Source organism: Oratosquilla oratoria, chromosome 1, assembly GCF_046742065.1.
Source record: "Oratosquilla oratoria isolate Oo_2021 chromosome 1, ASM4674206v1, whole genome shotgun sequence".
NCBI classification, from domain to species: Eukaryota; Metazoa; Arthropoda; class Malacostraca; order Stomatopoda; family Squillidae; genus Oratosquilla; species Oratosquilla oratoria.
This window is the reverse complement of record NC_134777.1, coordinates 61232986-61256782: the sequence shown is the minus strand read 5'-3', so window position 1 is coordinate 61256782 and position 23797 is coordinate 61232986. Positions and strand designations below refer to the sequence as shown.

Genomic DNA, 23797 nt, shown 5'->3' with positions numbered 1-23797 from the left:
GTTGTTATCAGGACTGAAGAGGTCAAAGATAAGAGTATTATGATAATTAGTGTAATTTAATTTTTTATTGTGGTTTGTATCATTTTCATTATTAGGGATTGGTGTCTTGTGATTATATGGTATGATTAGTTATAATTGCCGATTTATAATAAACGTCATCACCACCACAACAGCCGCTACAACCATCATCACTACCACCAACACTAATACCACCATTGTGACTAACATTATTTACCACTACCACCATCACCACAACTGTGGATAACAATCACCAAAATTACTATTACCGCCATCACCACCACCATCACCACTGCCATCAATACCACCATCACCACCACCATGAGCATGGCCACCACCATTATCACTACCTATCATCATCAACACTATCATCAATATCATCATCAACACCACCATCAACATCACCACCACCATCAACATCACCACCACCATCACCACCACCATCACCACCACCATCACCACCACCATCACCACCACCATCACCACCACCATCACCACCACCATCACCACCACCATCACCACCACCATCACCATCACTATCCTCATCAACACCACCATCACCACCACCACCTCCAACACCAACACTCGTTACGTCTACAAATCGTAACTTTATGGAAGATCTGAGTACTCTGGTGGGGGGGGTCCTCCTCTTTCCTCCTCCTCCTCTTATTCTTCCTCCTCTTCTCTTACTCTTCTTCCTATACTCTTACTCTTGCTCTTGCTCTTCCTCCTCCTCCTCCTCCTCCTCCTCTTACTCCTCATCATTTCTCCTTATCTTTCCTCCTCTTCACCCTTCCTCCTCCTCTTACTCCTCCTTCTCTTTCTTCTCATCCTCCTTCCTCTTCCTCCTCCTCTCCCGCTTCCCCGCATGGGGTATGGACTGCATAAATTTCGCGTGGTCCATCTTTTAAGAACTTTACGGACACCGTTACGGACCCGAGTCACGCAGCATTATTTTATTGTTCGAAACTAATCTTGTATATATATATCGATTCCTACTATCCTTCCTTAAATCTCTCCTTGACCACTTCCTTTATGACTCGACCACTTCGGTTCCACTTAGTCCCCCATGGATGAAAAAGCACTGGTTTAGTCATGAAAACGCCAGGGTTTCTCCTCCTCCTTCTCCTCCTCCTTCTCCTCCTCCTCCTCCTCCTCCTCCTTCTCCTCCTCCTCTTCCTCCTCCTCCTCCTCCTGCTCCTCCTGCTCCTCCTACACCTCCTCCTACCCCTGATCTTCCTCGTCTTCCTCATTCTTTTCCTCCTCTTACTCCTCCTTTTGCTCCTGCACTTCCTCCTACCCGTGCTCCTCTTCTTTCTCTTCCTCCTCTTCTTCCTCACGCTTGTTCTGCCTGATTAAGGCACGCGAGTTGGTTGCCAATAATTATCAACATGATATTTTTTGTTATTTACTCTTATACCAATTGATTTTATTCATCTGTGGGACGTTCCATAAAGTGATGCCTAGAAATTAATTACATTCTCTCTCTCTCTCTCTCTACAGCTGGCGACATAATAAAGAGTTAAAAAGTACTAACATATTTTCAATTCGAAGCTGGTTAGCGTCAGACGGTTTTATTCAGTTAATGTATAATGACGGGACTCACCAAAATAAATAAAATCATTAGATTTATTTGTCTATCTCTATCTGTCTCTGTCTATATCTGTTGAGGAAGGACGGGAGAGGACAGAAGATAGGGGTGAGTGGAGAATGGTTGTGTATGGATGATGCTGTGATGCATGAGGGGGAGTGGGTGGGGGATGGTGGGTGAGGGAGTATATGTGAGAAATAAATTGACGCAGCCCGAAGGGATTTCCCCCCGTCTTCTTTTCTGCAGGAGGGGACGGAGAGGGGAGGTCGCCGATTTAATGAAGCGGCCTTGCTGTGGATGTACAGCGTCTTACTACACTGCATCTGACCCAGTGCTGTGGGTGAGATGCAGGGATAACCCGTCATCCAGGAGGTGCCAAAATAAGAGGGAGGGAAGAGGGTGGAGGGTAGTGGAGTATGTTAGGGACGGAATGGGTGGGAGTGGTTTCTATGCCTTTGTTTTTTGGCTACCTCCCTTGTAAGGAGGAAAAAGCCTTTGGTATATCTATGTATGCATTTTATTATTATGTATATATATATTTTATCTTTTTAATTCTCTTTACTTTTGCAGAGGAGCAGTTTGGTGTGGCCCCCTTTTCGGATCTCCTCGGATCCCCTCACCCCTCCACCCGGACCCGGATCCGCCACCAACAGCACCTCCCACACCCCTTCCGCATCCTCCACGCCGTTTCTGGACTTCGACGCTCTTCAGGTTAGTGTTGTATTTTGAGCTTCACGGTAGTCGAACACTGAAGCCCCTCCCACTTTTGTTAGGCTCCGCCCATTTTCGTCAGGCCCCCTCCCACGTACAGGACCAAAGCTCCACCCACATCTATTAATAGAATACGATTTTTTTTACACAATAGCATTTACGAGAATATTATTATATATATATATATATATATATATATATATATATATATATATATATATATATATATATATATATATATTCTTTAGTCAATTTTTCTTTGTCCATGTAACACTATGAGCACGTTTTCCTCGTTCACCTATTTTCTTTTTTCTTTATGAAATTTGAGTTACAATATTTATGATTCTCTTACAATGCCTTCACCTCGTTACTATTTATGGGATACTATTGAAATGAACAGAAGAGCCAGGTCGTGGCAGACATCAAAGGAACAGTGCCTGTCGCCACGAAGGAGAGGTTAATCAAGATTAGGCTATAGCTTCTTGTCCCTCGAAGGAGTGCCTCTTCCCCTCCTGCTCCTCCTCCTCTTCCTCCTCTTCCTCCATGCCTCCTTCACTCCCTCCTTCTTTCCTCCTTCCCTTTGTCTCTCTTTCCATCCCTTTCCATCTTCCCTCCCTCCATTCCTACTTCCCTCCCTCTCTCCCTTCCTTCTCCCTCCCTCCACCCCTCCCTGTCTCCCTCTATCCCTCTCTCTCTCTCTCTCTCTCTCTCTCTCTCTCTCTCTCTCTCTCTCTCTCTCCACCCCTCCCTCCACCACTCAGTCCCTCCTCCCCCAAGCCATTAGAGAGAGTTAACACCACAACGCTGTAGGAGACCATTCCGGGCCTTTACTCGTCTGTGTCCAAGAGGGAAGGAGGGGGGGAAGAGAGGGAGGAGGGTAGGTGGAAGAGGATGGGGAACTGGAGAAGGAAGAGAAGGAGGGAGAGGAAGGGGAAGAGGAATAGGAATAGGAGGGGTAAAGGGGGAAAAGGAAGAGGAAGAGAAGAAGCAGGAGGAGGAGATGGAGGAAGATAATGAGGACAATGAGGAGGAGGAGGTGTCTGTGGAGGACGAGCAAAAGGTTCAAGATCAGGACACACTGGAGGAGGAACACGAGCTGGAGGAGGAAAACGAGGAAGAAAATAGAAACTGGACGAAGAGGAGGAGGAGGAGGAGGAAGAGATGTGGAGAAGAGGAATTGGGAAAGGAAGAGTAGGGGGAGAAAGAGGAGGAAGGAGAACAAGGAAAATAATAAGGGAAGAAGAAAAGAAAAGGAGGCATGGGAGGAGAAATAGGTGGAGGGAGACTAAGAAGAGAAGAAAGAACAGGAAGAGGAGGGAAGAGGGAAGAGAAGAAAGAACAGGAAGAGGAGGGAAGAGGAGGAGGAAGAAGGATTGGAGAAGGAGGATGGAAATAAAAGGAGAAGGAAAAGATAAGTACTAGAGAGAAAGAGGAGAACAGAAAGGAGAACAGAAAGAGGAGAATAGAGAGAAAGAGATAGGAAAAGAAGGGGAGAAAAGAGAAGTTAGTCAAAGAAAAATAAAGGGAAAGGGAAATATTTTTATCATTAATTTAAGAAGAAATACAAGTTGAAAGTAATCAGCATTTCATTCTGAATGATTATTTTCTTTTATCATGAAAGAAGACTGCGCAACTCTGGGCCGTAGATGGGCCACTAAGGTCCTTCAAATATTGATCCCAAAAATCTTAAGCAGTCCTGCAAGTGTTCACGGCACAGGTGTTCACGGCACAGGTGTTCACGGCACAGGTGTTCACGGCACAGGTGTTCACAGTATAAGGGACCCTCACGATAGACACAGGGCTCACAATACTAAAGGAGCTCGGATCGTGCTCACGGTAAAGGCGAAGTCGAAGGTACTGTCACGGCGCAGGTGGTGTGTTGGGTGGTGCTTGAGTAGTAGCAGACCGAGATCGCGAAAAGGTCGACGTTGCCTCAGGGTGACGAGACGCACCCTCAGGGGGGAAACATTCTCCACTTCTGCAACGCCATTCCTCCTCCTCCTCCTCCTCCTCCTCTTCCCTCCCTCCCTCTCCCCCCCCCCCTCACCAGTGCTGCAGGCAAAGTAGACTGAATTGGGGAGGAACATTAGCAGAAATAGGAGCAAAAGGAAGAGGAGGAAGAAGAGCATGACAATAGGAAGAAGGAAGAGGAAGAGGATCAGTAGCCGCAGCAACAACAATAGGGAATGGAAAAGAAGAGGAGGGAAAAAGACAAGGAAGGGAAATAGGGAAGGATGAAGAGGTGGAGATGAGAGGAAATAGTGGCAGTAGCAGCAGCAGCACTAGTGGCAGTAATATCTGTAATAGCAGCAGCAGCAGTAATAGTAGTAATAGAAATAGCAGTAATAGTAATAACAGTAATGTTAGCAGCAGTAATAGTAGTAGTCGTAGTAATAGTAATAGCCGTGATAGTAGTAATATCAGTAATAGTAATAGCAGTAATAATAGTAATAACAGTAATAGTAATAGCAGTAATAGTGGTGGTAACAGTAGAGCAGTAGTAGTAGTAACAGTAGTAGCAGTAGTAGTAATAGTAGCAGCAGCAGTAATAGTAATAGTAATAGTAGTAGCAGTAGCAGTAGTAATAGTAGCAGCATTAGCAGCAACAGAAGAAGAATGAGAGGGTAGACGAATAAGAAAAACAAGATAACGAATAGGAAGAGGTATGCAATTGATGCAAGAAAGACAAAGAGCAAGGAAAAGAAGTGTAAAGATGAAATGGGAAGAGACGAGAAAGGCGTAAAGGTGAGGTGAGGAAGAAGAGGATGATAAAGGAGCAGCTGGAAGAAGGTGGAAGGGAGAGGGAGGGAGGGAGGGAGAGAGGGACAGGTAGAGGCGAAGGAAAAAGAACTTGAAGTTACATAAGCGTTTGCTTATCCGTAAATGTACATAAATATGTGTATCTAAAACTGTACACGATTTGCATGCACACGTGTAAGCATACAAGTTAAAGAAACTAAGTGTGTGGGAGTGAATGAGTGAACTAGAGAGCGAAAGTAAGAGTGTCAAGAGTCAGAGTCATAGTCAGAGAGTCAGAGTCAATGTCACAGAGAGAGAGTCAGATATTCAGAGTCAGAGGAAATCAGAGTCAGACAGAATCAGAGTCAGAGTCAGAGTGAGTCAAAGAGAGTCAGAGTCAGAGAGAGTCAGTAAGAGAGTCAGAGTAAGAGAGAGTCAGAGTAAGAGAGAGTCAGAGTCAGAGAGTCAGAAAGAGTCAAAGTCAGAGAGAGAGAGTCAGAGTCAGAGAGAGTCAGAGTCAGAGAGAGTCAGAGTCAGAGAGAGTCAGAGTCAGAGAGAGTCAGAGTCAGAGAGAGTCAGAGTCAGTCAGAGAGTTAGAGAGAGTCAGAGTCAGAGAGAGTCAGAGTCAGAGAGAGTCAGAGTCAGAGTTAGAGAGAGAGTCAGATTTAGAGAGAGAGTCAGAGTCAGAAAGTCAGAGAGAGTCAGAGTCAGAAAGTCAGAGAGAGTCAGAAAGAGTCAGAGTCAGAGAGTGTCAGAGTCAGAGAGAGTCAGAGTCAGAGTCAGAGAGAGTCAGTCAGAGAGAATCACATTCGGAGTCTGGGAGAATGAGGAAGTCAAGATTGAGAAAGAGATAAAGAGATAGAGAAAAAGATATTCCTGATAAATGGATAGATAGTACTGGACAAATGGCCCCCAAACCATAATTGTCTGAGGAAACTTGATACGGGTTTTCAAGCATTCTGTTTGGTCACGACCGTCGAGGACTTGGATGCTGCATTCATCAGGAAAACACCACCTGAAATAAAGTAAATCACAAAACCGTTGGAAAAAGGTAAAGAATTTTATAAAGATTTTGAAATCTAGTAGTGCTTCAATAGAAATTCTAAAGAAAGTTTTTTTTCTGTGTGTGCAAATTTCATCTTATTTTGAATTCATTCTAATATGTTAATATGATATTGGTATGATATTAGAATGAATATATTAATTGTATTAATATATTAGAATGAATATATTATGATATCAATATGATATTAGAATGAATATCATGTTATGATATTAATATATTAATATGATTGATATGATATTAGAATGAATTCGAATTAAGATGAAATTTGCACAAAAAAAGAACTTTCTTTAGAATTTCTATTGAAGCTCTACTAGATTTCACAATCTTTATAAAATTCTTTACCTTTTCCCAATGGTTTTGTGATTCACTTTATTTCAGGTGGTGTTTTCCTGGTGAATGCAGCATCCAAGTCCTCGACGGTCGTGACCAAACTGTCCAACGGAGAGCTGGAGAGGAATTTAAGTCAGAATACAAGACCCCCATCAAGTTTCCTCAGAAAATTATGGTGTGGGGACCATTTTAGTGCATGGCACGTGTCGTCCACACATCGTAGATGGCACCATGAATCAAGACAAATATAATAAAGTCCTGGAAACTCGCCTATACCACAAACAAGGGAAAAGAGCCATGGATTTTCCAGCAGTAACGAAAGTCAAGACATGGTGTTCCCAGAATAGTACTCAGTTGCTACCATGGGCTGGAAATTCAGCGGAAATTAATCCAATTGAGAGTTTGTAGGACGAACTAAATGACGAAATATATCAAATGTCAATAACAAACAAAATTCAACTCATATAGCAACTAATACATGATTGGTTCCATTCACCTAAATAAAGTTGTATCACTCTTAAGGGCCATTTACACGGTCGAACACTTTGACAAACCCGGTTTGTCAGACAAGTGTTTGAAGTGATGTTTGACCGTGTGAATGGGATATTTGGTCGTCAAACACGTTTGTCGAACGTGTTTGACAACCAAATACCCTATTCACACGGTCAAACATCACTTTAAACACTTGTTTGACAAACCGGGTTTGTCAAACCGTTTGACCGTATAAATGCCCCTTTACATTTCTTGTTTGCCTAGACGTGTCCGGAAGCTTCTCTCAACAAAAGGTGCGCAAACTAAGTACTAGGGAATGAGTACTTATAGCTTCAACAAAATAAAACAGTATTTTGAGCTGCTCAAGGGTCTTGCTTTAAAATTTGAAAGGGTCGAGTTATAAGAAAACTCCATAATAATGTTTCCAGTACTGTATGTATGTGTATATATATATATATATATATATATATATATATATATATATATATATATATATATATATAGATAGATAGATATACAGTATATATATATATATATATATATATATAGAGAGAGAGAGAGAGAGAGAGAGAGAGAGAGAGAGAGAAAGAAAGAGAAAGAGAAAGAGATGGAGAGATGGAGAGAGATGGGGAACGACAGAGAAAGGAAGCGAGAGAGAGAGAGAGCAAGAGAGGGAGCGAGAGAAATGGGGAGCGAGAGAAATGGGGAGCGAGAAAGGCAGCGAGAGAGAGAGGCAGCGAGAGAGAAAGGCAGCGAAAGAGGAAGCGAGAGAGAGAGAGGGGGAGCGAGAGAGGGAGCGAGAGAGAGAGGGAGCAAGAAATAGAGGGAGCAAGAAATAGAGGGAGCGAGAGATAGAGGGAGCGAGAGAGGTAGCAAGAGAGGGAGCGAAAGAGGGAACGCGAGAGAGAGGGAACGCAGGAGAGAGGGAACGCGGGAGGGAGCGAGAGGGAACGCGAGAGGGAGCGAGAGAAAGAGGGAGCGAGAGAGGGAGGGAGCGAGAGAGGGAGGGAGCGAGAGAGGGAGGGAGCGAGAGAGGGAGGGAGGGAGCGAGGGAGGGAGCGAGAGAGAACGAGAGGGGTAGCGAGAGAGAGAGAGCGAGAGAGAGGCAGTGAGAAAGAGAGGCAGCGAGAGAGGGAGCGAGAGAGGGAGCGAGAGAGGGAGCGAAAAAGGAGTGGGAGAGGGGGCGAGAGAGAGAGAGGGAGCGAGAGACAGAGGGAGTGAGGGAGGCAGGGAGCAAGAGAGGCACCAAGAGAGAGAGGGAACGAGAGAGACAAGGAGTGAGAAGGGAGTAAGAGAGAGGGAGCGAGAGAAAGAGGAAGTGAGAGAGGGGGCAAGAGAGGGAGAGAGAGAGAGAGAGGGGGGGGAGCGAGAGAGGGAGTGAGAAAGGGAGCGAGAGAGGGAGCGAGTCGGAAAGGGAACGAGAGGGAGAGGGAGCGAGAGAAGAGAAAGGAGAAACAGGAGAGAGAGAGAATGAGAAAGAAAGGAGAAAGGAGAGGGAAGAAAAGGAAGAAGAAAAAGAAAGAAAAGGAAAGAGAAAAGAAAGGGGAAAGGGCAAGGAAAAACGAGTAAAAAAAAAAACGAGGGAAAGAACGTGATTGATTGAGTGGACGAGCGAGGGAGTGTGAACGAATGAGTGAGTTGCCATGAGTTCCATGTATGGGAAAACGAGGTACCCCAATGAGGTCACCACCTTGAGGTGCACAGGATCTGGTGACGCCGAACACGCCCACCCCCCCTGGTCCACTTCAGGCCCAGAAAGTGGACTGCCCCACGTGTGGACTTGTAACTACAACGGCTCATACAAGGAACGGCCCTCTTGTTTATCTCAACAGGTTTGTTCAAGGCTCTTGATCCAAATGGATTCACAGTCACAAAATCTATCTGGAAATATTTGGTTTCGTTCGTTTGGAAACTTCATCACCGACAACAATAACAACACCACCACCACCCTCTCCCCAACACAAACACACACACGCACAGACAGATATGATGACGCACACAAACTAGTACACAACCAGACACGCTCACAGCCAGGAAGGTGCACAGCCATTCAGTCAGGCAGTAAAGCAAACACACAGACAGACAGACGCGAAGTAACAAAGCTGGACGCAGCCAGGCAGAGAGACAGACAGCCAGACAGGCTGAATGATAGACAGGAAGAGATAGAGAGGAATTGAGAGCAAGTTATCCAAAACCAATCGAAGCTTGTCAATCGTTGTCTACAACCTGATCAACCTCTCATACTTTCGTTCATACGAATGATAACTTACGCACGCCCACGTACTCACACATATATTGATGTATACTCAAACGCGCTTAGACGCACTCACACGTTTTCTCACTCTCTCACGCTCTCGCAGACATTCACACACACAGGTCAAAGTACAATGGGGGTCAATTGAACCTTATGCTCGATGACGCAAAAAAATGTGTTTACTCTAGAGTTCAGGCATAGTAACTAAGTGAAATACACACTTGATTACCTGTAGGCTTACGGTCACATTACGGAGCAACGCGCTGTGCTGTTACATTGAAATAAATATACAAAGAAACACGTTTCGTTTGTCCCCAACCATGCGTATGCTCGCGCTCGCGCACGCATACGCACACACACAAACATGCACACACACACACACACACACACACACACACACACACACACACACACACACACACACACACATGAACGCACGCACGCACGCACACAGACAAATACACACATACACATACACATACACACACACACACACACACACACACACACACACACACACACACACACAAGCCCACGCATACACATGTACACAGATATAGCGAGAGAGAGAGAGAGAGAGAGAGAGAGAGAGAGAGAAAGAGGGAGAGAACGAGGGAGCGAGGGAGCGAGAAAGGGAGCGAGGGAGCGAGAGAGCGAGAGAGCGAGAGTGGAGGAGGGGGGAGACGAGTAGAGAGGGAGAAGAAAAGGAAGGGAGAAGAGGAAAGAGGGAGAAGAGGAAAGAGGGAGGAGAGGAGGGTGTGAAAAGGGGAGGGAGAGAGAGGAGGAAGGAATGGAGGAAGAGAAAAGAAAGCAACGAAAGGCAGGAAGGGAGAGACGGGAGGGAGAGAAGGGAGGGAGGGAGAGAAGGGAGGGAGGGAGAGACAGGAGGGAGGGAGAGACGGGAGGGAAGGAGAGAAGGGAGGAAGGATATATGGGGGTTAGGGAGGATGTAGTGGGAGCAGCGCGAGAGAGAGTGAATATTTCGTCACTCTGTCTAGCAGACTCTCCGCTCAGGCATGGTAATAGATCTGACGATAATGGTGGGAACTGCAAATTAGAAAACACAAAACTGGCACTTGTGGGGGTCATCTCATTTCAGACTGCTAAAAGGCGTCCACCATTCCAGTCTCATGAATAAAAGAAAAAGGAGAAGAACTGAATAATAGTCACGAATATTCCTTTCTCTTTCCTCTTTCCATCCTCTCCATTCTCTCTCCCCTAAAAATGGGGGAGGGGGTCCTTCCGAGGTAAGAAGTGTTTGAAGTGAAATCGAAAGTTAGCATAAGGTGCTCGGTACACGCTTGATGACCTTTTTGTTTCTTTCGAGCTAACACGAATTTAGTTTTATGTGTTTGCGGAGGAGAGAATCAAAGGTCGGAGGGAGGAGATGGGAGATAGATATCCCGCCCATAACACTTGCATGTCAAAGAAGTTAAGTGGAACAAGCCATTTGATTTGCGATTATTGTAGGCAGAATTCATATTAAGCGGCCCATACACGATCAATTATATTGCGCAATTTCATTGTCAATACTCTGAATTGACAATGAAATTGCGCAATATAATTGATCGTGTATGGGCCGCTTTACTGAAAACAAATCGTTACATCCACAAACATCAGCAATTGCCGTCGGCATTTATGAAATGTGGCAACAGTGTAATTATTTATATCATAGAAAGATAAAACAATGTATATACAAGTACAGCTGCCTCTAGTTACAACGTTGATAGAAATCAGCTGACCTGTTACATCCCTCTATCCGTCCATTCTGTTCCATTATATATACATACAGGATACAGTTGCCTCAATTATAAAGGCTGTAGCATGTTCCAGGACTCATAAGACATGACACTATCGCTTGTTTACTTCGTAGTAAATCCAGGTGGATGGCCATTCAAGCTCTCCGACCCACCGAGTCCATTTCACCATGTAAACAGAATGTTGCCACATCTCTCACCGCGCTGTTGTTCCACCCGTGGCGGTGTGCGTGTGATGCTTCCGAAAACACGTGTCTGCGTGTTCAGAATCACTTGAACACAAAACAACGGTGAACTCAAGCCAGGAGGCGTTTAACATCAATAGAGTCCTTCGATTTTCCCTTAGTTAAACGGAAGTTAGAAAAGGAATCGGAGGGTAGAAGAGGAAGTGAAAGGGCACTGTATGGGAAATGGGTGAGAAGGGGACAAACACACTTCAGGTTCGAATAGACTGAGGTATGACGGGAAGGAGTTGTCTTGTGGGGTAAAGGGTACTTGGAGGGAGAAAGAAATGAGTAGGGGATTCATACGGAAGGGAGAACTTTGAAGTGAGGAGGATGCGGAAGGGAAGGAGAGAGGGAGGAAGAGGAGGAAAAGAAAAGAAAAAGAAAAGAAAAAGGAAAAGAAAAGGAAAAGGAGGAGCAGGAGAGGGAAGTTACGGATGATGTGAAGATATAAAAAAAAAAGAGGAGGAGGAGGAAGAGGAGGAGGAGGAAGAGGAGTGAAAAGAGAATGATGATACAGAAGAAAAGAAGGAATAGGAGGAGGAAATGGAAGATGAAGAGAAAGAGAAGAAGAAAAAGAATGAGGAAAAGAAAGAAATAGGAGGGGAACAAAGGGAAGAAGTGGAGGAAGAAAAAAAGGAAGAGGAGGAGAAAGAGGAAAAGAGTAATAGAAATAGGGGAGCAGCAGGATGGCGTGGAAGAGGAGGAAAAGAAGGAAGAGGGGGAAAAGAAGAAAGAGGGGGAAAAGAAGAAAGAGGGGGAAAAGAAGAAAGAGGGGGGAAAGAAGAGGAGGAAAAGAAGAAAGAGGAGGAAAAGAAGAAAGAGGGGGAAAAGAAGAAAGAGGGGGAAAAGAAAGAGGAAGAAAAGATGAAAGAGGAAGAAAAACGGGGGAGGAGGGAAAGGTGAAAGAGAAGGAAAAGATGGAAGAGGAAAAAGGAAGAGGAGGAAAAGAAGGAAGGAGGAGGAAAAGAAGAGGAGAAAAATAAGAGAGAAGGAAAAGAAGGTAGAGGAGGAAAAGATGGAAGAAGGAGGAAAAGATGGAAGGAGGAAAAGGAGGAGGAAAAGGGAGGAAAAGAAGGAAGGAGGAGGAAAAGAAGGAAGGAGGAAGAAAAGAAGGAAGAGGAAAAAAGGAAGAGAAGGAAAAGAAGGAAGGAGGAGAAAAAAGGAAGAGGAGGACAAAAAAGGAAGAGGAGAAAAAAGGAGGAAAATGAAGAGAAAAAAGGAGGAAGAAAAAATGAAAAGGAGGAAAAAAGGAAGAGGAGGAAAATAAGGAAGGAGAAAAAAGTAAGAGGAGAAAGAGGAAAAGAGATATTGGAATAGGGGAGCAGAAGGAGTTGGTGGACGAAAAAATAAAAAAATAAAAAGAGAAAGTAAAATAGAAGAGGGAAGAGGAGGAGGAGGAGGAGAAGTAAATGGAGTTGTGTCATGACGCATCTATGGGCCAGGCTAGTCGCGGCACGAAAAAATATTAAGGCCGTGCGCAGTTCGGACGAATGACAGAGTTCAGGTAGGATAATTAAACTCTTCGTTAAGATTAAAATTTTATTACACGAGCAAAAATAACACAATATAAATGAACACAGAATAATAACAGCATATTACATATGACATGAAATAATCTTATTATATTATTTGCCAAGTAATCGTTGAGTGTGCTTTTGTTGGAAGCACGTAAGAACAGGTGGGTGAAACGAAGTCTTGATTATAGTGTAGACTAGTCTTGATACCGGTTGCTTTATGTCGCATCAACGATCTCGGGGGACAAATAGGTAGTTAGAGGTGAAGATTATGTACGATAACTTCTGGTAGAGGAAGCTTCTGCTAGTTCTTCTGGTAGGGGAAGCTTCTGCAGTCGGGAACACGTCAGATATTTGATGATGTTTCGTAATTGAGAAAATAACAATGTCGAGTCGCTCGTGGACCAGCAGCAATCTGGAGAATGTCCGAACCACTTCAGGAAAATACGAGGGCTGAACACTTTGCTTGCAGATGGGCAATAGTTGTGGTTTAAATGGCTTGTTTAACGGAGTTGCAATCGACGAATATAAAATAATTTCTATGTAGACTCAGATTGCCCAAGGTTTCTGCTTCTTTTCTTGTCTTCTCGGTTCTTTTCTCGGTTCTTTTCTCGTTCTAAATCTGTCTCTGGTCTCTCTCTTGTCTCTGTTCGGGTCTCTCTCTCCTTTCTTTTATACTCTGTGAATGGGAGCCGACGTTTCAAGTATGGCAAAATGTTACTGAAGCGGTAGTTTAAAGACCTTCAGCCAATGGGAAAGCAGAGCGAGCTTTTCCCGCCAAATTATGTTACGTTTCTGAGCTTGGCGTCATCTGATAATACGTAATGGGGCGCGCTCCAACAGACGGGTATTGTGCAATGCTCAATATTTACAGAAATATATATTTATACATTAAGGAATACAACACAATTCAAAACATATATTCACTCAAGGCGTGCCTTTCAATTACAAACAGGAGACTTTATTCACACAAGGTCGTGACCCAGCACAACCACAGGATTCTATTCACGTTAAGGACGTGACAAAGTGGAAGAAGAGAAAGTAGAGAAGAAAGTAGGAGAAAGTAGAGAAGAAAGTAGGAGAAAGTAGAGGAGAAAGTAGAGAAAAAGTAGGAGAAAGTAGAGAAAAAGTAGGAGAAAGTAGAGTAGGAGAAAGTAGAGAAGAAAGGAGAAAGTATAGGAGGAGAAAGAAGAAGGAGTAGGAGGAGAAAGAAGAGGAGGAGGAGAAAGAAGAAGGAGGAGGAGGAGAAAGAAGAGGAGGAGGAGAAAGAAGAGGAGGAGGAGAAAGAAGGAGGAGAAGAAAGAAGGAGGAGAAGAAAGAAGGAGGAGGAGGAGTAGGAGGAGTAGGAGGAGGGGGAGTAGGAAGAGAAGGAGTAGGAGGAGGAGGAGTAGGAGGAGGAGGAGTAGGAGGAGAAGTAGTAGGAGTAGGAGTTGAGGTGTAGAGAACCAGGACACTAATGAAAGGTGATCGTCTAAATGGGTCTTGTGTAGCTTCCGGTGGTCATGGGATGGACAAAAACAGAGTATCCGCCTCCTCCACACCTCCTCTTCCCTCTGCACCTCCCCTCTCTCTCCATATTCCCCTCCCACCACCTCTCCTCTCTCTCCACCTCCACCTCCCCAGCTTTTTTCATGGATATTTCTCCATAGGTGTTCACACCTGTTCAAGAAAAAGGAGAGAGAAAAAGAGAAGAGCAGGTGGCAACAGCAAAACATGAGCCATTCTTCATCCATATTTATCACCCCATTAGGGCCATTCTTCATAATAGCTCTGGTAGCTGAATCTATTGCTTAGGACCTCTCCTGATAAAGCCTTTTAGCGGCGAGATCTAACACAGTGAGCCGCCATCAAGGATCTGGGTTGGTTAGAGAGCGGTCAATCTTCACAATCAAACATCTTTCGCCTCTGACCAACACGGGCCGAATTTTGTCTATCTCTCTTCTGTCTAGTAACATCTGTTGCGTTATAAAAGGAATTTGAATAAAAGAAGATGAAAGATAAAAAATTAATAAGGAGAAATGGGAAGGAGAGGAAAAGATAAGGAGAGGAGAGGGAGGACACAGGAGAGGAGATGGGACAGAAGAAAGAGAAAAGGAGAATGAAGGGAGAGAGGATTAGGGAGAGAAGGGAGTAGAGAGATAAGGAGAAATTTTTAAGAGTAAGAAAGGGGATGAGGGAGGAAAGGAAGAAAGTGAGGAAGGAAGGCAGGAGGGAGGGAAGGAGGAAGGAAGGAAGGAAGGCAGGAGGGAGGGAAGGAGGAAGGAAGGAAGGCAGGAGGGAGAGAAGGAGGAAGGAAGGAAGGAAGGAAGGAGGGAGGGAAGGAGGAAGGAAGGAAGGAAGGAGGGAGGGAAGGAGGAAGGAAGGAAGGAAGGAAGGCAGGAGGGAGGGAAGGAGGAAGGAAGGAAGGAAGGCAGGAGGGAGGGAAGGAAGAAGGAAGGAAGGAAAGAAGGAAGGAAGGAAGGAAGGAAGGAAGGAACGAACGAACGAACGAACGAACGAACGAACGAACGAGGGAGGGAGGGAGGGAGGGAGAAGTAAAGGCGGGAAGGAGGGAGTGAAGACTGGAGGGAAGGAGGGGGAAGGGAGGGAGTGAAGACGGGAGGGAGGGAGGGAGGGAGTGAAGGGAGGAGGGAGGGAGAGAAGGCGAAAGGGAGGGAGAGAAGGCGGGAAGGAGGGAGTGAAAGCGGGAGGAAGGGAGTGAAGGTGGGAAGGAGGGATTGAAGGTGGGAAGGAGGGAGTGAAGGCGGGAAGGAGGGAGTGAAGGTGGGAAGGAGGGAGTGAAGGCGGGAGGGAGGGAGTGAAGGCGGGAGGGAGGGAGTGAAGGCGGGAGGGAGGGAGTGAAGGCGGGAGGGAGGGAGTGAAGGCTGAAGAGAGGGAGTGAGGACGGGAGTGAGGGAGGGAGTGAAGACGGGAGTGAGGGAGGGAGTGAAGACGGGAGTGAGGGAAGCAGTGAGGGAGGAAGTGAGGGAGTGAAGGTGGGATGAGTAATGGAGGAAGGAGGAAGGAAGGGAGGAAGGAAAAAAGGAGGGAGGGAGGAGGGAAAAAAGAAATGAGGAAGGAAAGTAGGATGGAGGGAAGGAGGGAAGGAGGGAAGGAGGGAAGGAAGGAAGGAGGGAAGGAAGGAAGGAAGGAAGGAAGGAAGGAGGGAAGGAGGGAGGGAGTGAAGGCGGGAGGAAGTGAAAGAAACGTCCATCCACGGTACCTTACACAATATAAGTACCGGAAAGGATTGTAAAGAAATTGCAAGAGCTGGTCAATTATTATTCAAGAACTAAAAATAAATAAATAGATAAGTATAATCCCTTTGATAAGAAGAGGTGCCACACAGATGAATGAAATCGCCTGGAGGCATACCAATACAGAAGTAGCTAAATGTCTTAATGACACATAATACATTTCGTCCTGACTTTCGCTGGGTGACCCTTCGAAATAGTATGAGGACCGTCTTAGACGACACTAGGGAACCCTATTTCGCCAATAGTTAGCTCTTGCGCCGAAGAGAAAAAGAAGACAAATAATGGGAGCCAAGGGCGAGCGATGCAATCAAATGCCATGACATCTCGTTTTCTATAGGGTGGTGCCTTCAGTGCGCATGACGGTTCCGTTTTCTTTCGCTATGACATTCCATTTTCTGTGAGATACCCTACGCCATCTACCCCTTGTTTACATTTTCTATGAAAGGTCCATGTAATATAACCAAGTGTTTGGTAGATTTGTTGCCGTCAGGTTACAACAAAAGATATTATATTATTCAGTTGAGGGGGTCGTCATCAGATAGAGAGGATGAGAACATCGTGGGAGGAGGAGGAGGAAAAGAGGAAAAGAGGACAAGGAGGAGGAAAAGAGGACAAAACAGAAGGAAGAGGAGGAGGAACAGGAGAAGGAAAAGGAGAAGGAAGAGGAGGAGGAACAGGAGAAGGAAAAGGAGGAGGAACAGGAGAAGGAAAAGGAGGAGGAACAGGAGAAGGAAAAGGAGAAGGAAGAGGAGGATGAACAGGAGAAGGAAAAGGAGAAGGAAGAGGAGAAGGAGAGGGAGGAGGAGGAGGAGGAGGAGGAGAAGAAGGAAAAGGAGAAGGAAGAGGAGGAGGAGAAGAAGGAAGAGGAGAAGGAAGAGGAGAAGGAAGAGGAGAAGGAAGAGGAGAAGGAAGAGGAGAAGGAAGAGGAGAAGGAAGAGGAGAAGGAAGAGGAGAAGGAAGAGGAGAAGGAAGAAGAGAAGGAAGAAGAGAAGGAAGAGGACAAGGAAGAGGACAAGGAAGAGGACAAGGAAGAGGACAAGGAAGAGGACAAGGAAGAGGACAAGGAAGAGGACAAGGAAGAGGACAAGGAAGAGGAGAAGGAAGAGAAGAAGGAAGAGAAGGAAGAGGAGAAGGAAGAGGAGAAAAAAGACAAAGAGGAAGAGAAAAAGGAAGAGTTGTATATAAGATAAGAGATATAACGAGGAGGATGAATATATAGGAAGAGGAAGAGGGAGAAGAGAAGATGAAAAAGGATGCGGTGGTGTTTGTAGTGATAGAGAAGGGCCATTTACACAGTCAAACGGTTTGTCAAACAAATGTTTTAAGTGATATTTGACCGTCTGAATGGGGCATTTGGTTGTCAAACATATTTGTCAAGCACGTTTGACAAACGCGTTTGACAACCAGATACCCCATCATTCACACGGTCAAACGTCACTTCAAAAATTCGTTTGACAAACCGTTTGACTGCGTAATTGGCCCTATAGAGAAAGCAGAAATCAGAAATCAGAAAGAAAAAAAAAGGAAGAGTATTAAACGAAGACGAGGATAAAATATTTTCTGTCCATGACTAACAGGAAGAGGAGTAGGAGTAGAAAGAAGAGGAGGAAGAGGAGATGGAGAGATGATGATAGGCGAGAAGGAGGGAGAGAAGGAGCTGGAAGAGGAGGGAGTGGAAGATGGAGAGTAGGAAAAAAAAAGAGGAGGAAGAGGTGTGGAGGAAGATAAGGTGTGGAAAAGAAAGAGAAAGAAGAGGAAGAGAAGGAAGAGGAATAGGAGGAAGAAGAAGAGAAGGGGTGGAAGAAAAAAGGTTGGAAGAAAAAGGGGTGGAAGAGAAGGGGTGGAAGAGAAGGGGTGGAAGAGAAGGGGTTGGAAGAGAAGGGGTTGGAAGAGAAGGGGGTGGAAGAGAAGGAGGTGGAAGAGAAGGAGGTGGAAGAGAAGGGGGTGGAAGAGAAGGGGGTGGAAGAGAAGGGGGTGGAAGAGAAGGGACTGGAAGAGAAGGGGGTGGAAGAGAAGGGACTGGAAGAGAAGGGGGTGGAAGACAAGGGGGTGGAAGAGGAGGTGGAAGAGAAGGTGGAAGAGAAGGGGGTGGAAGAGGGGGAATAGGAGTAAGTGTAGAAAGAAGAGGTGAGAAGAAAGAGGAGGTGAAGAGGAAGAGAAGTAAGAAAAGGGACAGTCTCCTATTATCAGTTCTCCTTAATTGAAAAAAAAGTTGACAAAAGTATTGAACACTATCCGGGAACCAAGTGACAACCCCTCAAGAATGCACCTCCAAGTGGAGCTTAGGATGTTGAAATTTTGAAAATAGGCAAGTGCCGACAAAAATCAAAGAAACCATGTTAAAACAAACGTTTTGATTGCTTGGGTTTCATCAAATAATTGATAAAAACCCGATTAGCAAAACGTCACACATGGAATAAAGGCTTCGATGTCCATATAGTACTATCACCAGTATAATAACCGAGTCCCAAACTTGGCCGACAATCCTGAGGTATGTTAAGCTGAAAAATAGCACCGTAAGATAAGATTTCGGGTTTAGTTTTGAAAAAATATATAAATGTCATATTCATCAGCCATATCTGCAACATAGATTATTTTTTAATCCAACCATATTGTGCCGTCTGTTCTCGTAATATCTTGCGTGCAACCAACCTTGTTTTAGACAAAGTTTTTTTTCTTGTAAGCATGCTTTACCATTGTAACGCATCGGACAGTGATAACACAAACTTGTCATAGATTCCTTAAATCCGTACCGACCTCTGGTAAAAAAAGTAAAATGGAAGATTCGCAAAACGAACAGGAGAACGAAACTAATTTAAAAGAAAAAAACAGTAATGAAAAATAAAAACAATAAACAAAAAATACAACACATCTGGCAAAGGAAATTGTGAGTGAGAGAGAAAGCAGAGGAAAGCAAAGGAGAGAGTAGGCGGGAGATTAAGACTCGAGAATGGTGTATGATGATTACTACATCTACAAGCCCCTATATTTGGGGCTCATGTCCATAAACTCATCGCAATTAAGCCCACCCATCCTGGTTAGCCTCCTCTGTACCGGGTGACACTAATCTTACAACCCTGGCGGCCGCCAATCTACTCTGACCTTGCAGTACTCAAAGGACTCTAATTATCTCTCTTAACAGAGAAACTGTTACAAGAGAGGCCATGAACAAGAGTGACTAACGTGTGTGACAAGATCTAATCTATATAGTTGTCATCATGGGCAATGCAGTGGTGCGGAACCCAATCAGAATACACGATAATGGAGTCTTATATCCTCCTAGCAGCCAAGGCACTGGCCAGCGTTAATCTAACATTGCAACACCTTTAGTATGATATTACTTGATATATTTATAACATTACCTAATATAATGATTTTCAACTACATCATAAAGGATTAAAAAAAGAACATGAAAACATGTGTATACGAGTCGTTGAGGAGTAACAAAGGATTACAAAGGCAAAGCATGCCGACAGGAGACCTTTTTATCCAAATCTAGGTCGGATGCAAAAAAAAAAAAAAAAAAATCATATTAATAATAAATTAAAACTATAACAATGTAAATAACAATTAAAATACATAAATAAATGCATTGGTATAGTTGAATAACAAACAAACAGGTAAGTAGTAAATGATAATAAATTGACATATAACTAATAATAAATGAAAATCAGACAGACAAATTATAAAACAAAAACAAATAATATAACATGAATTATAATAATTACAGCATCTTACTTAGGTATTTATCTAAATGATTCTTAAAGCTTCGAACTGAACTACATTGCACTACCTGTGCAGGAAGTTTATTCCATTCATTAACTACACGGTTGTCAAAGTTGTTTCTACCTACTTCCAAATTGAATCTATTTCCGGACAGTTTGAGACCATTGTTTCTTGTCTGATTCTCATTCAATGTGAAAATTTGGTCACTTTTGATGTTGTCAATTCCCTTTAAAATCTTAAAGACCTGTATCAAGTCACCTCTGAGTCTACGCTTTTTTAGGGAAAACAGATTCATGTGCTTAAGTCGATTTTCGTATGATTTATTTTTGATATTTGGAATCAGTTTTGTGGCTCGCCGTTGTACTTTTTCCAGTCTGTCAATGTCTTTAATGAGATTCGGTGACCATACGGAAACAGCATATTCCAAATGTGGACGAACTAACGATTTATATAGCTTGTTAATGAGTGATGGACTTTTGAAATCAAAAGATCGCGCAATCAATCCCAGAATCTTATTTGCTTTCTCAGAGGCTGAAATACACTGCTTGGATGATTTGAGGTCGTTACTGATAATTACGCCGAGATCTTTTTCACTATCCACTTTTGTTAACGAATTTCCAAATAACTTGTAATCGTACTTGCTGTTATTTTTACCTATGTGCATTACCTTGCATTTACTTGTGTTAAATTTCATTAGCCACTTTTCAGACCATTGCTGTAATTTATCTAAATCTTCTTGAATATCTAATTGGTTTGAGTGATTATTTGCCACTCCGCACAGTTTTGTATCATCAGCAAATTTGGAAACAGTAGATTTTAGTCCATGGTCTATATCATTTATATATACTATGAATAGAAGTGGCCCAAGAACGGAACCCTGAGGAACTCCACTTGCAACACTTTTCCATCCAGAAGTTTTTCCATTTAAAACAACTCTCTGTTTTCGACCTTTCAACCAATTACTAGTCCAACCTAATAGGCTACCACTTATTCCATGCAAAGCTAATTTAGTAAGTAGTCTTTCGTGTGGGACGGTATCAAAAGCTTTTGCAAAGTCTAGATATATTAAATCTATATTGTTTCTTTTGTCATAATTCGAGACAACTGTGTTGTAGAATTCGAGTAAGTTAGTCACGCAAGAACGTTTCCGTCTGAAACCATGTTGGCTATCATTTATCAAACGGTTACTTTCTAAATGATATTCGATAGCATCTCTGATGATAGTTTCCATTATTTTTCCTACGATCGAAGTCAAACTAATAGGCCTATAGTTATTTGGTTTCTTTTTGTCACCTTTTTTGAATATGGGAGTAACGTTAGCTAGCTTCCATTCTCTTGGGACATCTCCGGATATGATGGATTTCTTGAAAATAATTTCTAATGGAACAACAATCTCATTTTTCATTTCCTTTAAGATTCTTGGATGCCAACCGTCAGGCCCTGGTGTTTTATTAACTTTGAGTTTGTCTATACACCTTTTAATTGTTTCTTTTGTTATATTTACCGTAGTGAGTAAGTTTACCCCAGACTTTTCACAGGTTTCAGTTTGGAATTCACTTTGAGGTGTTTCGTTTACGAATACCGAGCTAAAGTAATTGTTTAAGAGATTGCACATTCCTTCATTTGAATATTCAAGTTGACCGTCAGCAGATAATAGTGGACCAATGTGATTCCTAACAACCTTTTTATCTCTAATGTAACTATAGAATTCTTTGGGATTCTCTTTGGATTTCTCAGCGATGTTCATTTCGTATTGTCGTTTTCTTTTTCTTATTGTCTTTTTTAAATCTCTCTGTATTGATACATAACTTTCATAGTCATTAGATGCACCCGAGCACTTATATTTCTTATAAGCCTGTCTCTTTTTAGCAATACTTTTTTCAGTTTCTTTGTCGAGCCACTTTGGGCGAGCCTGATTTGGGGGACGTCTGTCCTTAAAAGGAATGTAAGTTTGAATCATCTTAGTGAGCGTATTTTGAAATATTTCCCACATCTGATCTACAGGCCTTTCGTTTAATTTTTCCTCCCAATCTGTAAGCTGAAGCTCCTGACGTAGTTCTATGAACTGAGCTTTACTGAAATCGGGTATTTTAGAAGCACAAGTATCTATTCTAAAATTGTTTAGGAGTTTGAATCTGACTAAGTTGTGATCGCTATTTGCAACAGATTCACCGACTTCTACATCAGTTGCCATGCTTTCGCGGCTAGTGATCAATAAATCGAGTAAGTTTCCATATCTTGTGGGCTCTTTTACATGCTGAATTAAGTAATTGTCACCAAGAAAATCAATCAAGCGACTACCTATATGGCCATGTTCAAGGGTCATCCAATCAATGTCAGTAAAATTGAAATCACCCATTATCAATAAATCCCGGTTGCAGAAACTAGACAGTTCTTGAAATAACAGTTTGTCGTCTGCTAATGATAATGTCTTTGGCCTATATATTACACCTATATTCATTTTTTTGTCCATTTGTTTGGGTTAACTCAACCCACAAACTGTCATATGCATCCTGTTTCACTTTCTCTAAAACACAAGCATGAACATTGTTTTTAACGTACAATAGAACACCCCCACCTTTCTTGTGGTTTCTATCCTGATGAAAGTGTTTAAATCCCGCAATATTAAATTCAGCTTCGAACTCTGTACCATTTAACCATGTCTCAGTTATTCCTATCATATCGAGATTTTCGCTTTTGACATACGCCTGTATTTCTTGAAATTTGTTCCTAATACTACGAGCATTAAAGTACATAGTTTTAAGAAACTCCTGATTATTTCTTTTTGACACATTTTGAGTTTCAATATCATGTCTTATATTATCATTTTGTTTTTTATTTATGCCTTGCTCTATATTATTATTATTTGGTCCTTCATTGACATTCAATGCCTCATTAACATTTCTCCTATCAAAATTAACATTTCCCCCATCACGGACATCTGGTCGATTACGGTCATCCGATCTATTTTGTACATTTTGTCCCCCTACGTCACCGTGATTCACGCCGGCCTCCCGTCGTTCAGTGACATTATGTCCGGCATCCCTTTCTAAAATTATATTTTGTCCTCCAGTGACATTATATCCTACCGTGATATTTTTTCCTCCACTATAATCACATCCCATCGTGATCTTTTGTCTTCCACTGTCATTACATCCTATCTTGATATTTTGGCCTTCATTGACATTCTGTCCGGTATCTCTTCCTAAAATTATATTTTGTTCTTCACTGACATTATATCCTACCGTGATATTTTCTCCTCCATATCATTACATCCTATCGTGATAATTTGTTCTCCACTATCATTATTTCCCATCGTGATCTTTTGTCCTCCACTGTCATTACATCCCATTGTGACATTTTGTCCTAAGACATTACATCCTAATGTGTCATTTCGTCCTCTAGCGATATTACATCCTATCATGATATTTTGGCCTTCATTGACATTCTGTCCGGTATCCCTTCCTAAAATTACATTTTGGCCTTCAATGACATTATATCCTACCGTGATATTTTCTCCTCCATTATCATTACATCCTATCGTGATATTTTGTTCTCCACTATCATTACTTCCCATCGTGATCTTTTGTCCTCCACTGTCATTATATCCCATTGCGACATTTTGTCCTATGACATTATATCCTAATGTGACATTTCGTCCTCTAGCGACATTATATCCTAAAATTATATTTTGTCCTATACTGGTACATTGTTCTACATTAATGCTATACTCTACACTGTTTTCCCAAGTACATTCTATTTCCCCTTCCCTTTGGCCTTCTACCCTAAAAAAGGAGCTGGTTCATTACAAACTCCCACAATGAGGTTTGTAAGAACATCTTTGCCTCTGCGGGTAAGGTGGATCCCATCAGAAGCGTAAAGGTCATGGCGCCTAGAAAAGAGATACCAAGGATCAAGAAAGTGGTATCCCAATTGTGTGCACAACTGCGATATCCTATCATTGATCCCTATGGCTCTACTGTTCCAACACGAACCTGCGTAGATCCTCGGGAGGATCCCACAGACTACGTGACGGCTCCCACGTTCCTTCATCTCCTGAAGGAGGACCTTGTAATTCCGAACAAGCTCCTCTGATCTCACCCTACCTACATCGTTACTACCCGTATGTACAATCG

At 43.1% G+C, this 23797-nt stretch overlaps 1 protein-coding gene across 5 annotated transcripts in view; it reads left to right on the top strand.

Moving 5' to 3' along the window:
* LOC143032120 (uncharacterized) overlaps window positions 1–23797 on the top strand; it is a 447989-nt gene that overhangs the window by 386617 nt on the left and 37575 nt on the right. For all 5 annotated transcript variants that reach the window (XM_076196657.1, XM_076196747.1, XM_076196609.1 and 2 more), the window contains exon 4: window positions 2180–2320. In XM_076196657.1, the coding sequence (XP_076052772.1) occupies window positions 2180–2320 (141 nt within the window). The remainder of the gene's footprint in view (window positions 1–2179; window positions 2321–23797) is intronic.